The sequence below is a fragment of the Schistocerca serialis genome, chromosome 11 (assembly GCF_023864345.2).
Source record: "Schistocerca serialis cubense isolate TAMUIC-IGC-003099 chromosome 11, iqSchSeri2.2, whole genome shotgun sequence".
Lineage (NCBI taxonomy): Eukaryota > Metazoa > Arthropoda > Insecta > Orthoptera > Acrididae > Schistocerca > Schistocerca serialis.
This window is the reverse complement of record NC_064648.1, coordinates 204,982,289-205,005,827: the sequence shown is the minus strand read 5'-3', so window position 1 is coordinate 205,005,827 and position 23,539 is coordinate 204,982,289. Positions and strand designations below refer to the sequence as shown.

At 42.3% G+C, this 23,539-nt stretch overlaps 1 protein-coding gene across 1 annotated transcript in view; it reads left to right on the top strand.

Annotated features, from left to right (window-relative positions):
• Window positions 1-23,539, top strand: part of LOC126426657 (activated Cdc42 kinase-like) — a 386,532-nt gene that overhangs the window by 280,604 nt on the left and 82,389 nt on the right. Inside the window, exon 17 of the mRNA XM_050088543.1 lies at window positions 18,642-18,905. Within this exon, the coding sequence (XP_049944500.1) occupies window positions 18,642-18,905 (264 nt within the window). The remainder of the gene's footprint in view (window positions 1-18,641; window positions 18,906-23,539) is intronic.

Here is a 23,539-nt window from a genome sequence, read left to right as displayed (position 1 = left end):
GTAACTTGTGTGGCCGTACATTGTCACGAAAAATCAAAACTTTTGTGCTAAGTTTTCCCTGATGCTTGTTTTGTATCACCTGCTTTAACTTTGTCAGTGTTTGGCAATGCCTCACAAGTTAACTGTGGTGCCACATTCGAGGAAATCAATGGGAACCACTGCCCTGGAGTCCCAAAACAAAGTAGTCATGGTCTTCCTTGCTGACAGTGTTTGCAAACACTTCCTCGGTTTCTCAGGAGAATTTATGTGGTCCCACTGCTATGGACAGACAAAGTGGAAGAGGCCTAACCCGTGACAAGACCTGCTGTAAGGTAGAATACCGTACTACTACTATTGCATCGACTGCCTTTCTGTTTCACAGTTGATAAGCTCACCCGAGTCTCATCCCCAGTTACGATACGATCAATAACTGTGTTACCATTTTTGTCGTAATCTTCAAGGCACATAAGTACTGCAGCAGTCTCTGTCTTTTGTAGTCTCCCATTAGAGTGTTGGGAACCCACCTAGCACAAAATATGTGGTAATAGAGATTCTCCACAAAACACCATGAAATTTGTGCACAATGTTGTGAAAGTTCCACAATCGTGAAAAAAATTTCAGGAATTTTGTCATTGATTTTTATTACCAGTTTGTCAGTTACAAAGCTGTGCCTACCATTGCAGTCCCAATCAGGAAGTTTGGTACGGTCATTTTTAAAATCGGTGCACCATTGCCCCCACTCACTCTGCTTTCACTTATTATTCCATTTCCATACACATCACAAAGATTGTGATAAATTCCAGTTGGTTTTTTGCCAACAAAGACCTAATCACAGAATACACCTCACAAGTTGCCTGATTTTCTGTGCAGAGCATGTTTTAACAAGGCACAGAAAGCAAAGTAGCCAAAGACACAGACTACACACTACACTGTCGGATGCCTGCTGAGTGCAGGTACGTTACGCCACCAAAATGACCCACTGCCGCAATAGACCAGAATGGAGAGCACTCGTACAATAGCAAAATACTATCACAGCTCAATGTGGCAGTTATGGCATTCAAATTATGTCCCCAGAAAGAAATTGTGTGATTAATTTTATAGCATTTTTGCTAGTACATGTCTGCAGTCAAAGTATGCTTAAAAATCCCTGTGCCACAATACCTTGACACACTGCTAGATGTTCCAAAACAGGATGGCACAGTTTATCTGCATTTAATCAATCAATGGGTTGCACCATTTTCCTTTGGCTCTTACTGTGGCACTGTACGGTACTGTGGTACAGAGATTTCTGTGCGTATTTTGACAGCAGACATGCACCTGCAACTAAATTAAAAATTAATCATGTAGCTTTATTTTGTTCTGGTGACTATGTAAACTTCTGCTATCCCTCCTATTAACACGTGTGCCAGAGGAAGCTGAAAACAAAGCACTTGGAAAAATGAGTGTGAGATAGGATCTCCTCACTCATCATCATCATCATCATCATCATCATCATCATCTTGGACAGTTTCCAGCCACTGGCTGGGTCTGTCGGGAACACAAGCCTCTCCATCGTGTTCTGTCTTTCCACCATTCCCCCTCTTCCACCTTCGTCCAGTTCTCTCCTCTTCTCGTCACACATTCCTTCACTCCCTTCACCCATCTATCTCTTGGTCTTCCCCTGGGCCTCTTCCCCACCAGTTGCAGATCAAACATCCTCTTTGGAATTCTTCCCTCATCCATTCTCTTCATGTGTCCATACCACTGCAGTCTTGATTTTTCTATCCTGTCCTGTACTGGTTCCTCCTTTAGTCTTTCCCTCACATACACATTTCGCAATGTGTCTCGTCTTATTACACTCAACCTGCTCCTCTGGAACTTCATTTCACTAGCTTGTATTCTACTTTTGTCGCTTTTGTGCATTACCCATGTCTCACTTCCGTATGCCAATATGGGGACAAAGTAGGTTCGGTATATAATTCCCTTGGATTTCTGTGGCACCTCCTTGCGCCAAATAAGCCCCCTAATGCATTTGAAGAACTGCCCTGCTTTTCTGCACCTTTCATTTACTTCCATTGCGTTTCCCCCCTTACTTTCAATCATGCTTCCCAGGTACTTGAAGTTCTCTACCACTTGTAGTTTTTCCCCTCCACAAGTTATATCCACATTTGGCCTATTCTTCTTCCTTGTTGTGACAATTATTTCACTTTTCTTTGCAGAGAAATGCATTCCATATTGTGCTGCCGTTGCCTCCCATACATCTAACTGCTCTTGCACCTCCTTCTCGCAATTTCCCCATAACATCAGGTCATCGGCAAAAAGCACTGCTTTCATTTTATGATCTCCAATTGCATCTGATACTTGTTGTAGGATTTCATCCATAACAATAATAAACAATAAAGGCGAAAGTGCACTTCCCTGTCGCAGCCCATTTTCCAGCTTGAACCATGCAGTACGTTCCCTCCCCACTTTCACACAACTCTCACTTCCCTCATACATTTTTCTGACTTTTTGTGTTATCTCTTCATCTGTCCCTTTTGCGTTCAGCACATCCCAGAGCTTGTCCCTATAGATACTGTCATACGCCTTCTCAATATCTAAAAAGGCCATGATTAAGTCCTTCCCGTACTCGTAGTGCCTTTCCTGCAGTTGCCTTACCGCAAATATGAGGTCCGTTGTTGATCTTCCCGGTCTGAAACCATACTGCTCCTCTTGCAGTCTACTTTCAATACTGCTTCTTATTCTCTTCTCCAGGATCTTTTCATAGATTTTTCCACAGTGGCATATCAGGGTGATTCCTCTGTAGTTCTCACATCTCCTTTTATCCCCTTTCTTGAAGATCGGGACTATAATTCCTTTCTTACAATCCTCAGGAATTCTGTTCTCCTTCCACACCACCCTCAGCACTCTGTGTAGCCACTGGGTTCCTACTTTTCCTGCTGCTCGTATCATATCCACTGTTACTTCGTCCCAACCTGGTGCCTTGCCCCCTTTCATCCTCTTTATGGCTTCTTCCACTTCATTCCAAGTTAGATCATCAATTTCCCCACTATTATAATCGTCTGCTGCCTTAGGCTCTCCATTGCTGTTAGTTACCCGCTTGACGGCATTCAACAGATCTTCAAAGTACTCCTTCCAAATCTTTTTGAGCTCATGCATTTCCTCCACAACTCTTCCATTATTATCCATGATCCTCAGGCACTCGCTTCTGTCGTTCCTCTTATTTCTTACCATGGTGTAAAGTACTTTTTTGTTCCCTTCACTGTCCTCTTCTAACATTCTTGTCCATTTTTCCATCCACTTCTTCTTCTCCGCCCTTACTATGGTCTGTGCCGCTTTCTTGCTTCCCTTATATGTTACCCTAGCTTCCTCTGTTCGGGTCTGGAACCATTCTCTGAAAGCTTTGTTCTTTCGAAGTACTGCCTCTTTACATATGTTGTTCCACCATGGGGTTTCCTTACTTCTCCTCTTTGTGCTAGTTCTTCCGCACACAGTCTCAGCTGCCTCAACTAGAGCCCTCTTAAAATATCCCCATTCTTCTTCCACTGTTCTCTGATCTTCCTTTGGCAGCTTCTTCCTGATCAGTGTCTGGTACTGGGTCCTCCGTTCAGCATCCATGTCTTCAACCTTTTCTCCTGTATGTCTGTTGCCCTCCTATCTTTTTTCTCTCTCAGGGTGGCTACCAACAGCCGATGGTCACTGCCTAAGGCCTCAGATGGAATGACCTTAACATCTGTGAGGCTGCTCATCATCTGCCTATCCACTAGTACATAGTCTACTACTGAAGTTTGGGACCAGTCTCCACTGTACCAAGTTATTTTGTGGCTACTTCTCTTCTTGTACCAGGAATTAGCGATCATCAGCCCATTCCTCTTGCAGAATTCCAGCAACAATTTTCCTTCTCTATTTCGGTTTCCCCAGCCCTCTGGTCCCATTATCTCCTCGAATCCTTTCCTGTCTGTGCCAACACGTGCATTGAGGTCCCCTATTATAATCTGATTACCTCCATTTAGCTGCCTTTGCATGTCATCTTCAAATTCCTCCTTCTCCTTTTTTGTACACCCCACCTGTGGGGCATATGCTTGGATGATTTCAATGCTTTTTCCTTTCACTCGTACTCTGGCTTTTATCATTCGATCATTGATACCTTCCACCTCCTCCTGCAGACCCTCTCTGACCACTATTGCCACTCCATTTCTTCCCCTCTCATTCCCTATCCAGTACAGTTTACATCCTTTACTTAGTGGTTTTTCACCAACTCCTCTCCACCTAGTCTCAGCAAGTCCCAAGATGTCCAGTTTCCTCCTTTCCATCATTTCTACAATTTCTTCTAACTTCCCAGTTAGAGCCCTTATGTTTAAGGTGCCCAGTCGTAAACCATCTCGTAATCCTTTTCCAATGCTTGGTCGGTTTCCTTTAAATCCGTTCCGTGATCTGAGGCATGTTCCCTTTTTGAAAGCAGTTGATTTATCCACTACTGGCTTGCTAGGCCTATCGCAGCTTCACCAGAGCGCCGTTAGCCGTCACGTTTCAGGGTTCCCCTAGGGCCTTCCCAGCTTCCATAGCGGTCCTGGGGCACACAAAGTCCCCGCTGTACATCGCCCCTATAGGCAGTCCCCTACTTTGTGCCGGTGCCCATCTCCCACGACTTGGACGAGGGGTTGGACTTATGGGAGATGATCTCCTCACTATGTGACACAAAAAATGATGATGTGAAGTTGTAACGTCAGATCCCAAAAAAAGAAGAAGTAGTAGTCCCTTACTCAGAAAATGAATGTAGGGGAGCAGAGGCAGGGGAAACTGGACAAAGATTTAAAAAATTTGACTTCCTCAGTTTCAAGGAACATAGAATCAAAATACATGGTGTATCAAAAAGAATCATTTTATTTGGCGCATCTGTGTTTCTGAAACTAATAAACATATCCGATTAATTTTATTTTTTGATGAACGGGAAACCCGGAAAGATTTTTTCATACCTTTCCATAGGTGTTCAGTATGCCCCATTGAGATGCTATGCACATGTCAATGCAGTATTCAAAGTGTTCCCACATTGCAGTGTGCATGTCTTGACAGCTTCCACAGCTGCTGTTATGTGATGTCTCAGTTCATTCACTGTTGTTGGTAATGGAGACAGATAAACAGAGTCCTTTATAAACCCTCACAAGAAATAATTACCTGCGATCAGGTCCGGTGACTTCGAAGGCCAGTAATGTAAGGCTGAATCATTTGGTGCAGTGTGACCGATCCACCATTCAGTAATCCTGTGATTTAAAAATTTCCACACTTCCAGATGCCAGTGTGGTGGTGCCCCAAACCTGTTGATAAATGAAGTCATTCGAATCAGTCTCCAACTGTAGGAAAAGAAAGTTCGCAAGCGTATCGAGATATGTGCTTCGTGTAACAGTGTTCTCGGCAAAGAAAACAGGACCGTACACCTTTTCCCATGAAACTGCACAAAACACATTAAATTTTGGATAGTCCCTTTCATGTTGTAAAACTTCATGTACACCATATTCTCACATTATGACGGTTCACCTTTCCATTTAAATGGGATATTGCCTCATCACTAAACACTAAGCATGGAAGGAAACTGTCATCCTCCACCTTGCCAAGAACAAAATTACAGAACTCAACACGTTGTTTGTCACCTTCACGAAGAGGTTGCAGTAGCTGAATTTTGTACGATTTCATGTGTAAATGTTGATGCAACACACGCCAGATGGACATCGGGGTCATGTTGGGCTGTCGATCTGCACGGCGCACGGATTTCTGCAGACTCCTTGTGAAACGGTGGTGGATGTGTTCGACATCTGTGTCAGACACTCGGGGATGGCCCGGCGATTTGCCTTTACACAAACAACTTGCAGAACAGTTATTACTGACCCACACTGCACGAAACATAGCACACAAAATATTTTCTGTTGTCCACACACAATTTTTACTAGAACTGAAGTGGGCGCACACTGCTGCTACCTAGCAGGAACTGTGCAAAACTTGAGAGTTCACTCTTTCCAACAGTACGTTGTTCACACACACATCTCAGATACCATAATAGTTACGATTTTTTTAAAACTTCTGTGCGTTTTTTGTTGTTGCATTGACTGTGTTACTGAATATGCTCCTACTGTTGCACTCTGCTCTCACTGCGTTCCTAAAACAGAATGCGAGAATGCGCGCTAATATCTAACCTTTCTTTTTTTTCTGTTTTTCTCAACACTCCCACACGCACACGTCAATTAATTACCTTTTACTTTTACTGTTCCTTCTTCATTCTTGCAAAATCTGCTCTGTCTTACTGTTGTTCTGTCCACATCGGTCTTCTCCCGCTGTGTATATTGGCATCTGTTGGCTCGTTGCTTGTAACGTTCCTAAGGAACTGCTTTCAATTGATGACATGTAACTTAATGCAATGTATGTTCATTTCCTTTTGCTGGTCAAATTTTCCTGTTGTGCTTGTTGTTGTTGTGTTACTTGACATTGTTTTACATATCCTATCAACTTTTTTTTTTCTTTTCAATTTAACTGGAATATTTTGTTATTATTATAATGTTACAAATTTTTCAAAAACTGAAACATTATTTTATTGATTTGTTTGTTTATTTTTCAATAAATATACATGTGTGATCTGACACATCCGTGAATTGACACATTGTCAATATTAATTCTTGATGTCCCACTGTAAATATATTTTTTCAATATTTTCTAAATTTCTCCTTCTCACGTTCTCAAAACTGTCACGCCATTTGAATTAAAAATGTATAAACCTTTTTCAACAATTAAAATTGGAAACAAAACTGAAAACTCCCTGTCACTGGTACTGCCACTCTAACCCGTCGTAACCTGACGAAAATACCATTCTTTTATACAATACAATAAATATGGTGAAATTTTGTGTACAAAGACTTTGATGTCCACCAGTGCGAGTTGCACACCACCTCCAAGCCCTGCCCACGATATACCGTTTGCAACGGTGGCCCTCTGGTCTAAAGCCTCCACAGAGTTCTGTTTTGCGAGATGTCGCGAACTGCTCGAGACGACCCTGCATGCCGACGGCGGTCTCGGCAGTTCGCCGTCTGCCACTTTGCGACTGGGGGGCAGAGAGTCGAGTGGCGGTACCGAGTCACTGGACGGGACTGACGGTGGCGGAGCGACGTGTCGGGAGCAGTTTGAGAAATCTGGGGCCGGATGTGCAGTGGGAGAGAGTGGAAGTGGCGGCCGCAATGCGGCAGACCGCACCGAGTACGTACGAGCTCGGATGAAATACGGGCTGCCGACGCCTCCCGCGTCCCGGCCCCGTTGTGCGACATCTGTAACGCGGGGATCACTTGCCGAATTTTCTGATTCTGGTGGAAGTAAAGAAGTTTTAAACAGTTACGACACGTTTTCTAGAGACTGTGAGAGGCCACTGAGTAAACAAAGGGCGAGGAAGTGTTTGGGTCACTCGGGTGTCAAACTTCCTCACGAGAACTCCGTTTTTGAGCTAAAGAGTACGGGAGCCGGCAGTCTCGACTCCCCGTGTGCCGACAGATGGAAGGAAATCTCTGCCGAGGTGGAAAGCTCCAGGAAAGCCATCTCAGCCGGAAACAGTCCTCGCAGACTGAAGTTCCCCGTATCTGCGAAACCTGCGACGTCCGTGTCAGCTGACCACTCGCTGAGAAGTATAGTGGTGGTGGACAATTTTTGTAAGCTTGACGTACGGGCTGAGGAGAAAGGACAGGTGATAGGCAGGGTGGCAGACAGCAGAAGAAGTGGACATTCCACAGAGCTGCCGGGGAAACAGTACGTGAGAAATGTGATGTCAAACCTCGGCAGTAAGCTGCCGTTCGCTAAAAGCTGGCAACAGCAGAAGCTCACCAGGAGCCAACCGGAGGTGTCTACTGGTGCGGTCGACATGCCGGGAAGAAATTTCGGTCCGCGTGGTGCGAGGAAGAGGAGGAGCAGTGTCGTGGGTGCCGAAATGTCTCGAAGTACAGAGAGTGCCGACCGTAGAGGAGCTTCCGGAGGGAACTGTGCCCCCTGGGAAGTCCGTACTTCCGAATCGGGGCTGCAGAGGTGTAGCGAGGATGGGCTGCTCGGCAGGGCTAGGAGTCACTCCTCACCGTTCGTTACTAATTCGTGCGGCGAACGTATTCGTACGAGAGACACCCGGCTGGCCTCGGTCGAATGTGGCGCGTACGGAGAGCGTCACACGAGAAACTGGGACGGGGCATTTGAAAGACAAATTCACGGCGGTGCACGAGATCCTTTTGACGCACCACATCTGTCGGGAGGCTGCCGAGATGTGGGCAATTACATAAGTTCAGGAATTCTCGACGGCTTGTACTGGCCGAAGCTAGCCGTGGGGTATTCGTGTGATGCTCGGTGCGAAATGCCGCTTGGTGTGAGAAACTGCGGACAGAGCTCCTCACGTGAGGAGTCGACTTCCTACAGCGTTCAGTGCCAACCGGTGAGTGAGTTCTCTCAGGGTACACAAACGGAGGGACACGACCGGAACGACAGCTCGCACTTCCGCATGTATTCTAAAGTGAACGAGGCTTCCGAAGCAAATGCTTCTCCTATTCCCAATAACAGCCTTACCCAGGTGTTTTCAGAAAGAGTTGTCCATGTACCGGGAGCTGCCAACACCCTAGTATTCAGTAGTTATCACAGTGACACAGCAGATTGTGGTAGGTATCTGGGAAAACCGGCTTCACCGATGCGAGACGGTACCTCACCGGGAACGATTTGCGAAATTAGTTCCCCGGAAAGTTTAATTAGTGGAATACCGAAAAGTTTTCCCAGAGGGAGAGGAAGAGAGAGGAGAGAGACCGGTAGTGGAAGCAGGAGAGTGGTCCCACTGCTGGGCTCGGAGTTTCCCCACCCACCTTCCACCACCTCGTCCTCTTCGTCAACTTCCTCCTCCTCGTGGGACGGCTCGGAGCCTTGGGACCTGACCCCGTACCTGCGACGCGTCCCCACCGTCCCGGCAGCACTGTCGGACGTCGCAGTTGCAGTGAGGCACGTCCCAGAGAGGCCCTCTTCGTCGTCCACTCTCTCCCTGACCACCACGGGCTCTTCCACATCGGTCAGTGTCGGCTACCCGGAATTCACCGACGATTTTGCTATTTTCAATGCGGGTTACCGCTATTGAACTTTCCCCGGGCTCTCGGTCTCTCGTAGCACAGTCATTTCGTCTTAATTTTTTTGTCTAATGAAAATTGTGTGCCAGCCTGGGTCTCGGACCGAGACCCTTGCCTTTCACAGATGATCCTCTTACTGACTGAACTATCTGGGTATGACCTGTGACCCACTCTCAAACTTTATTCCCACGAGTGCCTCTTCCCCTGGTTTCCAAACCTCACAGTAGTACTCCCACATACTTGCAAGAGTAGCACCCTCAAAGAAAGGATGTTGCAGAAAAACGGCTTAGCAGCAGCCTAAGAGATTGTTTCGGAACGAGTCTTCCACTCTGCATCAGAATATGTGTTGGCTCCAAACTTCCTGACAGACCAGAACCTTAATCTGGAACCTCAACTACCGATCGAACTATGCAGTACTGTCCTCATTGTTTAAAATCTGCCAGCACCTATCGCCTGATTTTCAACTGTGGGGACTCAATTATAGTTTGAAATATTCATTCCTGACTGGGTGTCTGGTCTAATTGAGAAAATGTGAGGAAAAAATAAAACTTCTGAAGGTAAAGACTGTTGTACTCAAACACATGTGTCTCTCTGTTTAGCCAGTCTCCAAGCATCAAATCAGGAAAAGTTAATAATTAATCCTTTACATACAAATATTACGTAGATGGCTGCATTGGGAACTTCACCCCTTCCGTATGCCTCATCCATTTCACCTATTGTGGAAGTTAGTTTCCCTCCAAACTCTGATTCAGAGGAACTGACTTGTTCTGAAACCCAACCCAACCTTCTGCTATTTCATCCTTACCACTGGTGCTATTCCGGCAAGCTGGTAAATTGTATGAGAAAGTAATGCAGAGATTTATGCAGATTAAATTTTTGGGGGAATAAAAATTGGCATAAAGATGAAAACCCGACATAATAAAGTCACTATATTTCAAAGTTTTTTCCCTCCGTTTAAGGTGCACTTTGGAGTCTTAGCTCAGTTTTCATGTGGCACTTTTGGTGTTGAGTTGAGATGCATTGCACCTGGGAAAGCAATAACATCAAACTGGTATCATCATTGTGATCGTCAGTGCAAGCATAATGCCTTTTTCTTGTTTTGCTTGTTATGATACCCATTGCTTCCTCGGTCTTCCTTGATTTCTCCCAACTGTCTTCAAGTTTCTTATCTGTAAAGACAGTCTTTCTCCACTATTCCTTTCAAGATGTTCATTCTAGTTTCCCGTATTTTCTTGTATTTTATTAAAAAGATTAAATATATTCAGTTCTTGCCTAATTTCTGAATTTTAAAACATGTCAGCTCTTGTGTATCACATTGCTGCTCTTAGAAATCTCATCTCTGTTGCTTGTATGCTACTTCCTTGGCATTTATATATAACCCATGATTCACTTCATAACTAAGTATTGCAACTGTCATTGTCTTGTTTTGTTTCCTCAGTTTGTTGTTGAGACATTTGTTTATTTTTCCCATATATATTTGCAAATTTTGTTAATCTCTCCTCTGTCTTCTTCATGTTTCTATGCAGTGAGAGAAGGCACTGTAAATTCCACACTTTCTGATGATGCTCTTGTTAAATTGAGCAAAATCGCTCAATAAAAAATTGTCCCGAATAACTTAATACTCGTATGTCATGAAAGGCCATCAGTTTGATCTTGTCTTCTGAAGTCATCAAATGACACTCTTCACAAATCTTGGCTAATAAATGTATTCGCGTTTGTAGGCCATCTATATTCTCCACCAGCAGTGTGGTGTCATCTGCATATAAAGGTAACTGAAGCGGGAATTACTGTTAATTGAATTACCCTGCCAAATATTTTCTTTCATTTCTGGATTGCATCATCTAAATAAACCTTAAAAAGTGTGGGTGAAATGCTGCATCCGTGTCTGACTCCTTTGTTTGTGGCTATAGGCTGTGTTAAGAGTGTCAGTTACACCTAAAATTATGTTTCTTTGTTTTACAGACTTTGTAAAACATTTGTGGGGAGTTGTGTGTATCTTCTTTCCCTCATAATTCTCCACAGTTTCTTTCTTTCTTTCTTTCAACATTACTACATTCCTTGAATGCTGAATGGGTTTCCCTATTGTACTCTCCATTTTTTGATTAATTTAATTACAAATGCTGCATCCGTTCTTGATCTGCCCCTCCGAAATCACATTTGTTCTTCGCCTAATAAAGTCTAATCTATAACCTGTAATTTGTTGCTCACTATTCTTGCATAAACTCTATATGCTGTGTCCAGTAAGCTAATTCTTCTATAGTTCTCATAATTATTGCTATCTCCTTCTTTAAACAATATTACCTTTGCATGTAACCATGCTTCTGGAATAGCCGTATTTCTCCAGCACATATTAAAATAAATATAATAATGTGCAGTTCAGTATTTATGCCATCCATAGCAGTAGCTTCCCTATTCTTTACAGTGCTGATAACTTCTCTTAATTCATCCATACATAAATCATCTACTGATCCTATTTCAGTTTCATTCTCTTTATTCTCTGTGGAGCATGTTTCTTTACACCATGAGTTCCTATAATGTTCTATTGATTTTGCTTGTTGTATGTTATTTATTCGAGTAGCTTCTTTTTCTTCTTGACTGAGCAGTTTCATAACTTTATAAGCTGTCATTTGCCTTTTGTGAATCTTCTATGAAGCTTTTGAACCTATCGCAAGATTCATGACAAGCTCCTTTTGCTGCTTGATTTGCTTTCCTTCATATCTTTTTCCCAGTGCTTCTTCAGTGCTTTCTTAACTGCAGTTTCTGTATTTTTACAATCCTTCCAATTTTCCTTTAAAGCTGTTATTGTTGTGGTCTTCTGTCGAAAGACTGGTTTGATGCAGCTGACCATGCTACTCTATCCTGTGCAAGCCTCATCATCTCCGAGTAACTACTGCAACCTATATCTCTCTGAATCTGCTTACTGTATTCACCTCTTGGTCTCCCCCCCTCCCCATGCTCCCCTCCAGTACTAAACTGGTGTTCGTCTGATGCCTCAGAATGTGCCCTACCAACTGATCCATTCATTTAGTAACATTGTACCACAAATTTCTCACACTCCCTAATTGTATTCAGTACCTCCTCATTAGTTGCGTGGTCTACCTATATAATCTTCAACATTCTTAAATAGCACCACATTTCAAGAGCTTCTATTCTCTTCTTGTCTAAACTGTTTATTGTACATGTTTCACTTCCATACATGGCTGCACTCCAAACAAATACTTTCAGAAATGACTTCCTGACACTTGAATCTATACTCAATGTTAACAAATTTCTCTCCTTCAGAAAATCTTTTCTTGCCATTGCCTGTGCACATTTTATAGCCTCCCTACTTTGACCATCATCAGTCATTTTGCTTCCGAAATAGCGAAATTCATCTCCTACTTTAACTGTCTCATTTCCTAATCTAATTCCCTCAGCATTCAACTACGTTCCATTATCCTAATTTTGCTTTTTTTTATGTTCGTGTTACGTCTTCCTTTCAAGACACTGTCCATTCCATTCAGCTGCTCTTCCTAGACCTTTGCTATCTCTGACAGAATTACAATCTCATTGGGAAACCTCAAAGTTTTTGTTTCTTCTCCCTGGACTTTTAATTCCTATTCAAAATTTTTCTTTATCTTCATTCCATCCTGGATTTTCCATTGTTTGATTTTTCTTTTGTTTCCTTTACTCCTTGCTCAATATACAGATTGAATAGCATCAGGGATAGGCTACAATCCTGTCTCACTCACTTCTAAACCACTGCTTCCCTTTTGAGCCCCTTGACTCTTACAACTGCCATGTGGTTATTGTACAAACTGCAAATAGCCTTTCATTCACTGTATTTTACTCCCACCATTATTAGAATTGAAAGAGAATATTCCAGTCAACACTGTTAAAAACTTTCTCTAAGTCTACAAATGCTACTTAGGTTTGTCTTTCCTGAACCTATTTTCTATTAAAAGTTGTAGGGTCAGTATTACCTCATGTGTTCCTACATTTCTCGGGAATCCAAACTGATCCAACTTTAAAGTTCACTGTATTCAATAGGAGGCTTAAATACTCATGCTAACTGTATGAACTTATGAATATCTTTTTTGCAGAAGAAAGTGTTGATTGTCTTTAGTTTGTTAAAAGAAACAAAATCATTAAGCAATCTTCCATTTATCATGTCTGCTCCTGCTGTCGCCAGCATCTTTGTGAACATGTATATTCCATACTCTTGTTTTTAAATCTTCTGTCAATCTTATTTCGTGCTTATTGTTATACTTTTCCAAAACTGAGCGCAGTTTGTCACAGAAATCTATAGACTCCTCTTGTTTGCTGCTGTTAGATGCATGTACTGCAATGACGGTCAAGTGTTTTCTTTTCTTTTTGAAAGTTAAAACTATAATTCCTTCATTTATATACCTACAGCCTGTAATTCTCTTTCCACATCTCTTATGTTAAAACATCTATAGGATGTTTTAAGTTTATTTCTTTAATTGCAGAATGCTTTTTGTCTATGGGAACCATACCCAACTACCAAAAAAGCGTGAGGAAATCAAAATGATCATTTTAAAATGTTTTAGATATTTTGACATCATTGGTGGCACTAGTGTAATGCACCTCAACTGAATACTGGAGGTTTTACCTGATGTCCAAGCAAAGCCTCCAAAACGCACATTAATTGAGGGAAAAAAACTTTTAAGCGTGTTGACTTGTTACATTGTATTTTTATATATTTTTTGAACATACAGTCATGGAGCAAAGGTATCAAATGTGTGTTTGATTAAACAAAGATTAGGGTGTAACAATGTGTCCACGAAGATGGCATTAGATATGGAACACGACCTTTGGAGGGAAAAAGGACAAGAAGAAAGAATACAAACTGCGTGTGTTCTGCATGCATTGTCCACCATTCCTGCTCATTTCTGAAGAATCCACAGAAAACCTAAACCTGGAAGGCTGGAGACATATTTTAATGCCTCTTCCGTGAATGCAAACTGGCATTGTGTTGATAAACTTGAGTCGTGTTCCAGAGGGTGCCTGTTCAAATCCAAACTGGACATGCATGTTTAGTAATTTTGCGGCCTGTGGGTCCCCATCAACAATGAATTTTCTTAGTGACAACATGGCTCGACAACTGGTTGACTATATAAACTTTGTGTAATTGCAGTTTCTGATGTTGGGCCACATTTGAACATTTGACTAAAACTAGTTCCATTGGAAGATGGGTTGTCAAAAATTACTCAGTGTCAAAAACAACCCTCAGATTTTTCCTCTAGTATGCAGCAACACTACCCACAACCTGGCATATCAAAATATCTGTTAATTTTGTTGCTTTAGTTCAGGCATTTAAAACTGGGCCAGCTATTTGAGCTCATTTAAAACCACCCAAGTCCAGGACATAGGAAGGCACTCTGGCCCCAGATAAAACCTATCTTGCAGGTCAGTGACAGAGCTCGGTGTGCTGGCAAGTCAGGATGTGGTTTTTAGGCAGTTTTCCACATCAAATTAGGTAAATACCGGGTTGGCACCCACATCTTGCATTAGTTACACACTTTGAAAAACATTATATGCATAGTAAGGCAAAATACTGCTATATTCAGAGACGTTTTATTGAGATGTTATTTTATGGTGCTTTAATTTAATTTCGCCTCCACAGCCATTATCAAGCTATTTCCATAATGCATCATTAATGCTGTTGCTATTTAATAGCTTGTATTGCTGCATAGTGAAGGTGTAGTACAGACAAAATTGTTATTCTCTAGATATGTGATTGCTGATTAATACTGGGTAAGTCCTATTTAATATTTTCTGAAGTTTGGCAGTAGTGGAATTTGTTGCTGGTCACTATTCAGTAAGAATTTTGTAAGTTTGGCAGCTGTAAAGTTTATGAAAATATTGAATTGATCTTATCATATATTGATTGACAACAAATTCCATTGCTGATACTTCACGTACCAGTGTCTATAGAATAAAAATTTCATCTGCAGTACACAGCAATACAAGCTATTAGACAGCAACAGTGTTAATATTGTGTTTTGGAAATAACTTGATAATGACGATTGAGACGAAGGGATTTTTAGCACCAGAAAATCACATTTTATTAAAAAGTCTTTGAACATAGCAGAATTTTTTAACCTTAATATATGTATAATGTTCTTAAAAGTAATATATAATGCTGCAGGCCCAAAAGAATTAAAATAACTTTGAAAAATGATGTTATTTTTCACCGTGCAATTACACTGCACACAGACAGAATAGGTAGACAGATTTCTCCCCTGGAGGGCAGACCAGCAGCACTAGTTTCATAATGCCCTAAGGATTGGTGAAACCATTGCTAACGCTAGTCTATGTACAGGTATGGTTGGTTCACTGTGAAACTGGAGGTGCATCTTACCAATTCCGACACACCGTCGGCTCGATAAAGGGTGCCGGCAAGGAAGGAGGGGAAAAACTAAACTTTATCAATTTAAAAATGGGCGGACAGCTAAAACTGCAGCAACACAAATAAAGGTTACAAATTCTACCACTTGTCAAACTGCGTTGTCATTTAGAAACTCCAGGGGTAGGTTTTGTGTGGCTCTCCAGAATCCATTTGTCCAATTGCCGTGTGGTAGCGTTGACGAAGACACTGTCAGTTTCTTTCCACTGATCTAAGCCTGTGCTCGTATGCTAATGACCACACCATTGATGGGACTTTAAACCTTAATTCTCCTTCCTTTCTTCCTCCTTACGACCCGTCGAGTCCTTTAACCACTGTGCCGCCTCGCTGGGGTGGATGCCTTTGGGTCGAGCTGTGGGATGCAGGAAATTGAGTGAGGAGAGTGTAAATCTCGGTTATGGTCATGCTCCGAACTGGGGTTTAATCTAGCTGGGATGTTAAGCATAATTTTTGCTGCTCTTGGGCTTGGTAAAATGCAGATTCACACCAACAGATCTTCCTTTTTTTATGTCATTCAGAGTAAATACCTTTATTAATCTTCTACAAGATTTATATTTAGTTCAGCTCACTAACTCTGTACCTCTGGGAATTGAAAAAACATTTACAGTTGTCTGTGTAGAATGTAAACAGTTTGCTCAGAATGTTTGACTTCTTCCAGAATGCATGCCCATTGTAATGCAGCCAATAACGAGGGTACTGTCTGTATACCTACACGTTCTGCAATGCCCCGCTGCTTGAAACTGTGGTTGGTTGCCATCTCTGTCGGTGTATCCACATGAAAGCAGCATGCCAGTGCTTGTTTTACATTTGGAAATTTTTAACTTAGCAGAAACAGTACGGCACCATTTTATCATTCATTTTCTCTTTGCAAACGAGCAAGGGGATCGTCTTACAATAACAAATGCTATTGCATTTGCAGATTATTAGTCTCATGGAGCTACCTATTGAACTGCGTGCACAGCTTGTAGAAAAGGAAGTGCCTGCATTCGTTTCCAGGTCGTGCCCAAATCTCCGTCCTTTTCAGACATTGTTTCAGTTTCGTTTCATGAGAAAACAGTTTCTGTTGGCCAGAACTGTGAAGCCATATTACACTTTTTTGTTCACACTAACTGGGAATAACAAACTCCTTTAGTGTTTGGTTGTAGTAGGTAAACAAATGTAGTAATAAAATCCTTGTAGTGGCATCTGCAAAGTAGACATTGTGATTCCTTTGGATTGTACCTAGAAATAAGTAGTGTGTCATACTGTTAAATTACATTTTGATAATTAGTGGTACTGAATTGCTAAATAGTTTTGAGAGCTCATCTTTTTCTTTCTTTATAGAAACTTTCCCATGCATGAAATGTGTTGAGTTGTGTGGTCAGTTACACAGAACGTGGCTTGCCAATTGTTTTAGTCTTCCTGTGCAAGTTCACAGGCTTATTAAAATTTTAGAAAATTATTTTGTGTAGAATTATCATAAGTTTGCTGAAAGTAAAATAGTCATTTTTTTAAATTGTTAGTGGCTTTGATGATTTTTTGCACATACTGGGCTTGAGACTTTATTAATTCCTTTTCCCCATTCCTCAGACGTTATTTAATATATTAATGTAACGCTTTCATACCAGTAGCGTATTTTCTCAGCGTAGTAGATTGTTGTGCAAGATTCGTATATTGTTTAACTTCCTTGTTAAATATTGTGCAGATGACTGCCTTAAGCAGTGAGGCAGATTTTATCTTATTATTAGTCTAGGATATTCTCTTTGCCTCTGGTGCCCTGCTGACACTCCGACCAAAACTCCGATTGAGCCAAACGGAGTTGCACGTATACATAAACGTGGAGTGCTAAACAGTATGTGTTAACATGTGTGAGCTGAGTGCACTCCTTTATAGCGTATGAACTAACGTGCGTGCAGAGCAAGATGAACTAAATTGCTTTCCAACTTGGATGTCTGATTATCTGAAATGTCACATTACACAACTCTGGGCACTTTTCTCTGTCGAGTGACCGAAGGTTGAAAATGTAAGGCAAATGGTTGAATGGTGAGTGAGTTTTACTAGAATGATCATCAATTGTGGACATTGTTTTATTACTGTAGAACTATAACGGGTGAAATTTGTCAGCACGGCACTAATCTGAGGTGAGATATACTTGTTCTCAGTCTCTTTGCACACATTTTGAAGAAGCTTGTAATTTTCCATTGACTTCCCTCCCTGTACCCCAATTTCTGCTCTTCTCTCTTCCTCCAATTTTGGCCGAATGGTGCTGTACACCGTGTGGCAACGCTCCTTGTCTATACTGTATCTATTCATTTTGTTCTTAATTTTTACTTTTTTTTAAATTTTTGATTCGTTTTTGTTTTCCTTTTTCTGCAACAACATAAATTTGTTTCGTTCTCATTTTCTGATTTTTATCTTTACTATTCTTCATTTTATTTTGAATTTTTTTTTTTTTTTTTTTTTTTTTTTTTTTTTTTTTTTTTTTTTTTTTTTTTTTTTTTTTTTTTTTTTTCATCTTTCCCACTCCTCCCCGAACCTCCGATTCCTCCAAATTGGCTCGCACGGGATTCTGGCGACACCTCCGGCTGCGGAACGCCTGCTGTCGACATCGCTGCACTTTCTGCCGTACACCTCGTGCTGCTGTGGAAACTGGGCGTATGATTCACCACTTCCTGTTGCCTCATCTGCACTTAAAACGGATCTCTGAAAAATTGTTGCTCAATTGACTGTGATACGTACCGACCGAACATTTTCGAATTGTAATTTGTGTCATCAACATTTCACCAATGGAACAACGAAAAAATGTGTTGTCTGTGTTGTAATACCAATTGGAATTTTTCTGTGTTTCTTAAAATTATGTTTAATATTTTATACAAATTACTTTTTTAAAAAAAATTGTAATTTTTGTTGGAATGGCGGCTGTATTTTCTGTTGCTTAACTCCGCAATATGACTTCGTGTGGCCACGTGTTGTGATAATTTGATGTGAACTGTATTACATATTTGATGTGCGCACTCAAAAACCGTGTGGAACCGTCACCACTGTCGGACGTGCGGTGTCCGAACACTGGTATGCTCTGACGCGTTACCCACACACTACTTCGGAAATAACTGTTGTCGCGGTGGGTGCAACTTCGAACTGTGGCGTCCACTTGCCACGTCGTACGGGGTAAGCAGTCGTCTCTGACGGAGGAGGCTCGTGCCGCCTACACGACGCTGGTGGAGGCTCCCGCTGCGGCAGTGACTGTGCCGGTGCCGGGCGTGGCGAGTGCGGTCTCCGCCGATGCCGGTTCCAACCCGCTGCGGCTGCTGCGGTCGGGGCCGCTGCCGGTGGCTGTGCGGCGCCCGCGGGGGGCGCAGCAGCCGCAGCCGCTGCCGGCGCCCAGGGCCCTCGGAGCACCGCCTCCGCCCCCGGCGCAGGGGAGACCTCGTAGTAGGGAGGTGAGTGCCGGCTTCTGCCGCCTTTTCTGTGGTATCATTCCGCAGTATGGTTATAGCTTAACTAAATGCTTGTGTACCCTGTCACCACATTAAATTAATATTAGGTTGGCACACACATGCATAGCATTTTTCTGCAAGTTTAATAAACACAACAGATACATACAGGGTGTTACAAAAAGGTACAGCCAAACCTTCAGGAAACATTCCTCACACACAAAGAGAGAAAATATGTTATGTGGGCATGTGTCCGGAAACGCTTACTTTCTGTGTTAGAGCTCATTTTATTACTTCTCTTCAAATCACATTAATCGTGGAATGGAAACACACAGCAACAGAACGTACCAGCGTGACTTCAAACACTTTGTTACAGGAAATATTCAAAATGTCCTCCGTTAGCGAGAATACATGCATCCACCCTCCATCGCATGGAATCCCTGATGCGCTGATGCAGCCCTGGAGAATGGCGTATTGTATCACAGCCGTCCACAATATGAGCAAGAAGAGTCTCTACATTTGGTACTGGGGTTGCGTAGACGAGAGCTTTCAAATGCCCCCATAAATGAAAGTCGAGAGGGTTGAGGTCAGGAGAGCGTGGAGGCCACGGAATTGGTCCACCTCTATCAATCCGTCGGTCACCGAATCTGTTGTCGAGAAGCGTACGAACACTGCAACTGAAATGTGCAGGAGCTCCATCGTGCATGAACTACATGTTGTGTCGTACTTGTAGAGGCACACGTTCTCCATTGAGCGTAGGTGGAAGAACGTGGGGCCCAGTCGAGACATCACCAGCAATGCCTGCCCAAACGTTCACAGAAAATCTGTGTCGATGACGTGATTGAACAATTGCGTGCGGATTCTCGTCAGACCACACATGTCGATTGTGAAAATTTACAATTTGATCACGTCGGAATGAAGCCTCATCTGTAAAGAGAACATTTGCACTGAAATGAGGATTGACACATTGTCGGATGAACCATTTGCAGAAGTGTACCCATGGAGGCCAATCAGCTGCTGATAGTGTTTGTACACGCTGTACACGGTACGGAAACAACTGGTTCTCCCGTAGCACTCTCCATACAGTGACGTGGTCAACGTTACCTTGTACAGCAGCAACTTCTCTGACGCTGACATTAGGGTTATCGTCAACTGCACGAGGAATTTCCTTATCCATTGCAGGTGTCCTCGTCGTTCTAGGTCTTCCCCAGTCGCGAGTCACAGGCTGGAACGTTCCGTGCTCCCTAAGACGCTGATCAATTGCATCAAACGTCTTCCTGTCGGGATACCTTTGTTCTGGAAATCTGTCTCGATACAAACGTACCGCACCACGGCTATTGCTCCGTGCTAATCCGTATATCAAATTGGCATCTGCCAACTCCGCATTTGTAAACATTGCACTGACTGCAAAACCACGTTCGTGATGAACACTAACCTGTCGGTGCTACGTGCTGATGTGCTCGATGCTAGTACTGTAGAGCAATGAGTCGCATGTCAACACAAGCACCGAAGTCAATATTACCTTCCTTCAATTGGGACAACTGGCGGTGAATCGAGGAAGTACAGTACGTACTGACGAAACTGAAATGAGCTCTAACATGGAAATTAAGCTTTTCCGGACACATGTCCAGATAACATCTTTTCTTTATTTGTGTGTGAGGAATGTTTCGTGAAAGTTTGGCCGTACCTTTTTGTAACACCCTGTATAATAGAGTTCTAAGTCATCAATAATGTAGTCTCATCACTGTTTACAGCAGTCTGCCAATGCTGGCGTAACTTCTCAATACTGCAACTGTAGAAATCACAAGGTTTTGAGATGAAGAACTTGTCGAGCTATGTTCAGAGCGCTTTTTTATCCGAAAAGGAAGTTCACAGAAGGTTCCTTGATACAGAGCAGAAAAGGTGAAAATTTCAGGATGCAGTGTTAGGTGGATAAGCTGGGTGCGGGAAGACTTCCCAATCCAACTCCTGTATAGTGTTTGCTGTCAGTGTACCAGAATGCCGGTGGGCATCTCTTCACGGGGTCCTCCACAGTCATCCTTCTTGGAATGTCTCTACAAGACATCTCAGTTGTTGACAATAAATCTCAGCAGTGATGGCTACACTGGGTGTATACGACCCGGGACAACCGGGAGATCCGAGAAAAACCCGACAATTTTTTCATCCGGGAGAAAACCGGGAAAAACCCGGGAATTGTTTGCAATTCCGGGAATTTTTCGTTATTTTAGTTTTCATTTAAATTTTTGTGATTTTGAGTGGTAAGAACCAATACTCTAACAAAGGATATTGCTGTACTCCCCGCTACTGCAGACAAACGCTGCAGCAACGAAACATGAACGAGGGAAGAAAAAGAAAAACCATAAAATAAACTTAAGTTGCAAAGGAAATGCGCCGTATACAGCAACAAAACACAGTGTTCATACAAGCGTCTGCCAACAGCAAAATGTGTCAAAGTCTTTTGGAAGACTATGCAATGCTTCATAACAACAAATTGCGTCCGATGAGAGTGACGTGACAACTGTTTAAATTAGATTCCGTTGAGCAGTTGCGGGCGGGCTCTTGTGCATGCATAGTTGTCACGTATGAGTAGAACCTTCTCCCGCTTCTTGTTACAGAAGTGTGGCTTGGCGCCACTACCTAATATTGCCCCGGTTCGGAAATATAGTAAATCTGGGCCTGATGCACAAAGCAGTCTGAGTTGTGGTGGGGAGGTGGGTCGTCTCCACGTGACCTGTGTTTACGTTCAGTGGTTTTGTTGTTTCCTCTTCGTTTATTGCTCTCACGTTAAATGAGAACAAACGGATTTTTGCGGCCGGAAGTCATCAAATGAATTAAAATACATTCGCATAATTACAGATGGCTGAAATATGTCATTTGTTTCAGATTTTATTTCCACTTTTCTGACAGTCAAGCATTAATCGCCTTGCAGAACAATGAAGTTATCTTTGTCGGTTTGCTAAAGAGATTTGGCCTTTATTAATCTTTTCTGCTGAGGCAGTCAGTGTATTTGAAACGAACTGTTTAATTTCACACTGTTAGCTGGTTTCAACTGTTCGCTGATTTCAAGTGTACGTATGACATTATGCCATAATAAAGAACCAAACATGTGATAATACAATACTGGTACTCCAAGAAAATGTACATCCGAATCTGGACATACGAATGAGCACTTTAAGCCGAATTATGCATTTTAGTATGGTTCTCGAAATTCCGATGCTCTTGAAGTATCCTTTGATGTCTTTTGTTTTATGACATAATGTAAGATCTTTTAATGTTTTACACGTACGAACATATGGGCTTCCTGCATCATTGCGCGGTGACGACTGTTATCTGGCGCTCTCTTGCAACTGCTGAAACGAACCTATTTCTAACAGGTAGCGGGAAAATATTGCGAACGGTGGTTTGAAAAGCGTTACATACATTAAAAGCTAATTTCCTTTTACGCGAGATGAACTATGTGCGAGAATGTAAGATGAATTTCTCAAATAACAAAGTGTTTGACTCTCATTTAAAATTCAATTCTTTGAGGGCGGCCATTTAGAAGAATTTCGAGCTCAGAAGATCACACATTTACGTCGTTATTAAAAATTTTACTGGCACATTTGTGTGATGCATCTTTAAAGTGTATCACGCGCAGAAAAGATCAACATTACATGTGGAAGCTTAGCTTCTCTTCCAGCTTATTAATGTTTCAGACCAATATTATATGCGAATGCTATGTATATTAATTTAAACCATTAACTTTTCTTATTTGTGTTTTCGCGCTACTTAAGAGTGATATTGCTATTGGCTGACTACATCACGTGGCTTATACCGTCATCAGCTGGCGAGATCATGTGACATGAGTTATGAGCGCTTCGCAATCTTGATTTCAGTGCTTCAAAAAGTAACGTGCAGTATTTGGTGGAATTCGAATTCATACCTTCGTAATGCAAAAATGTGCAGCGTACATATTGCTGCACATCAGAGGTGTTTCAAAACGTATTTTTTTCCCCCTTGAGTTTCGTTTTCTAAAGTGGCGGGAAATTCTACGTCGGTATATAAAACCATAAACATTCAAAGGATTGATGAGTTTTACAGTGCCAAGGAATAGTATACGGTCACTTAACACGGAAAAACTGTATTTTCGCTCGGGAGAAAGAGTATTTTTACCCGGAAAATCCGGGAATTTTTTTTCCTTGCCCACGTAGACACCCTGCTACACTTGGGAGAAGCAATCCATAATACACCACATCATCGCTGTTCCACCAAATGTGTAACTTCATCTTTTGTGGATGTGCGCTGGTCATTGTACCGGGACTTGCTGATTTGTTTGGATTCAGCCATTCCTTTCTTATCCTTATTTTAGGATGATTGATCATGATGATGAAGTCCCATAGTCCTTTACAGAACGTAGGAGGCGATGCAGGAGATCCACACCGCTGTACTAGGCAAGGTCCTAGTGGAGGTGGTTTGCCATTGCCTTCCTCCAACCGTAATGGGGATGGACGATGACTACGATGATGACGACGATGATGATGACGACGACGACGACGACGACGACGACGATGATGATAACGACGACGACGACGACGACGACGATGATGATGATGATGATGATGATGATGATGATGATGACGACGACTCAACAACACCCAGTC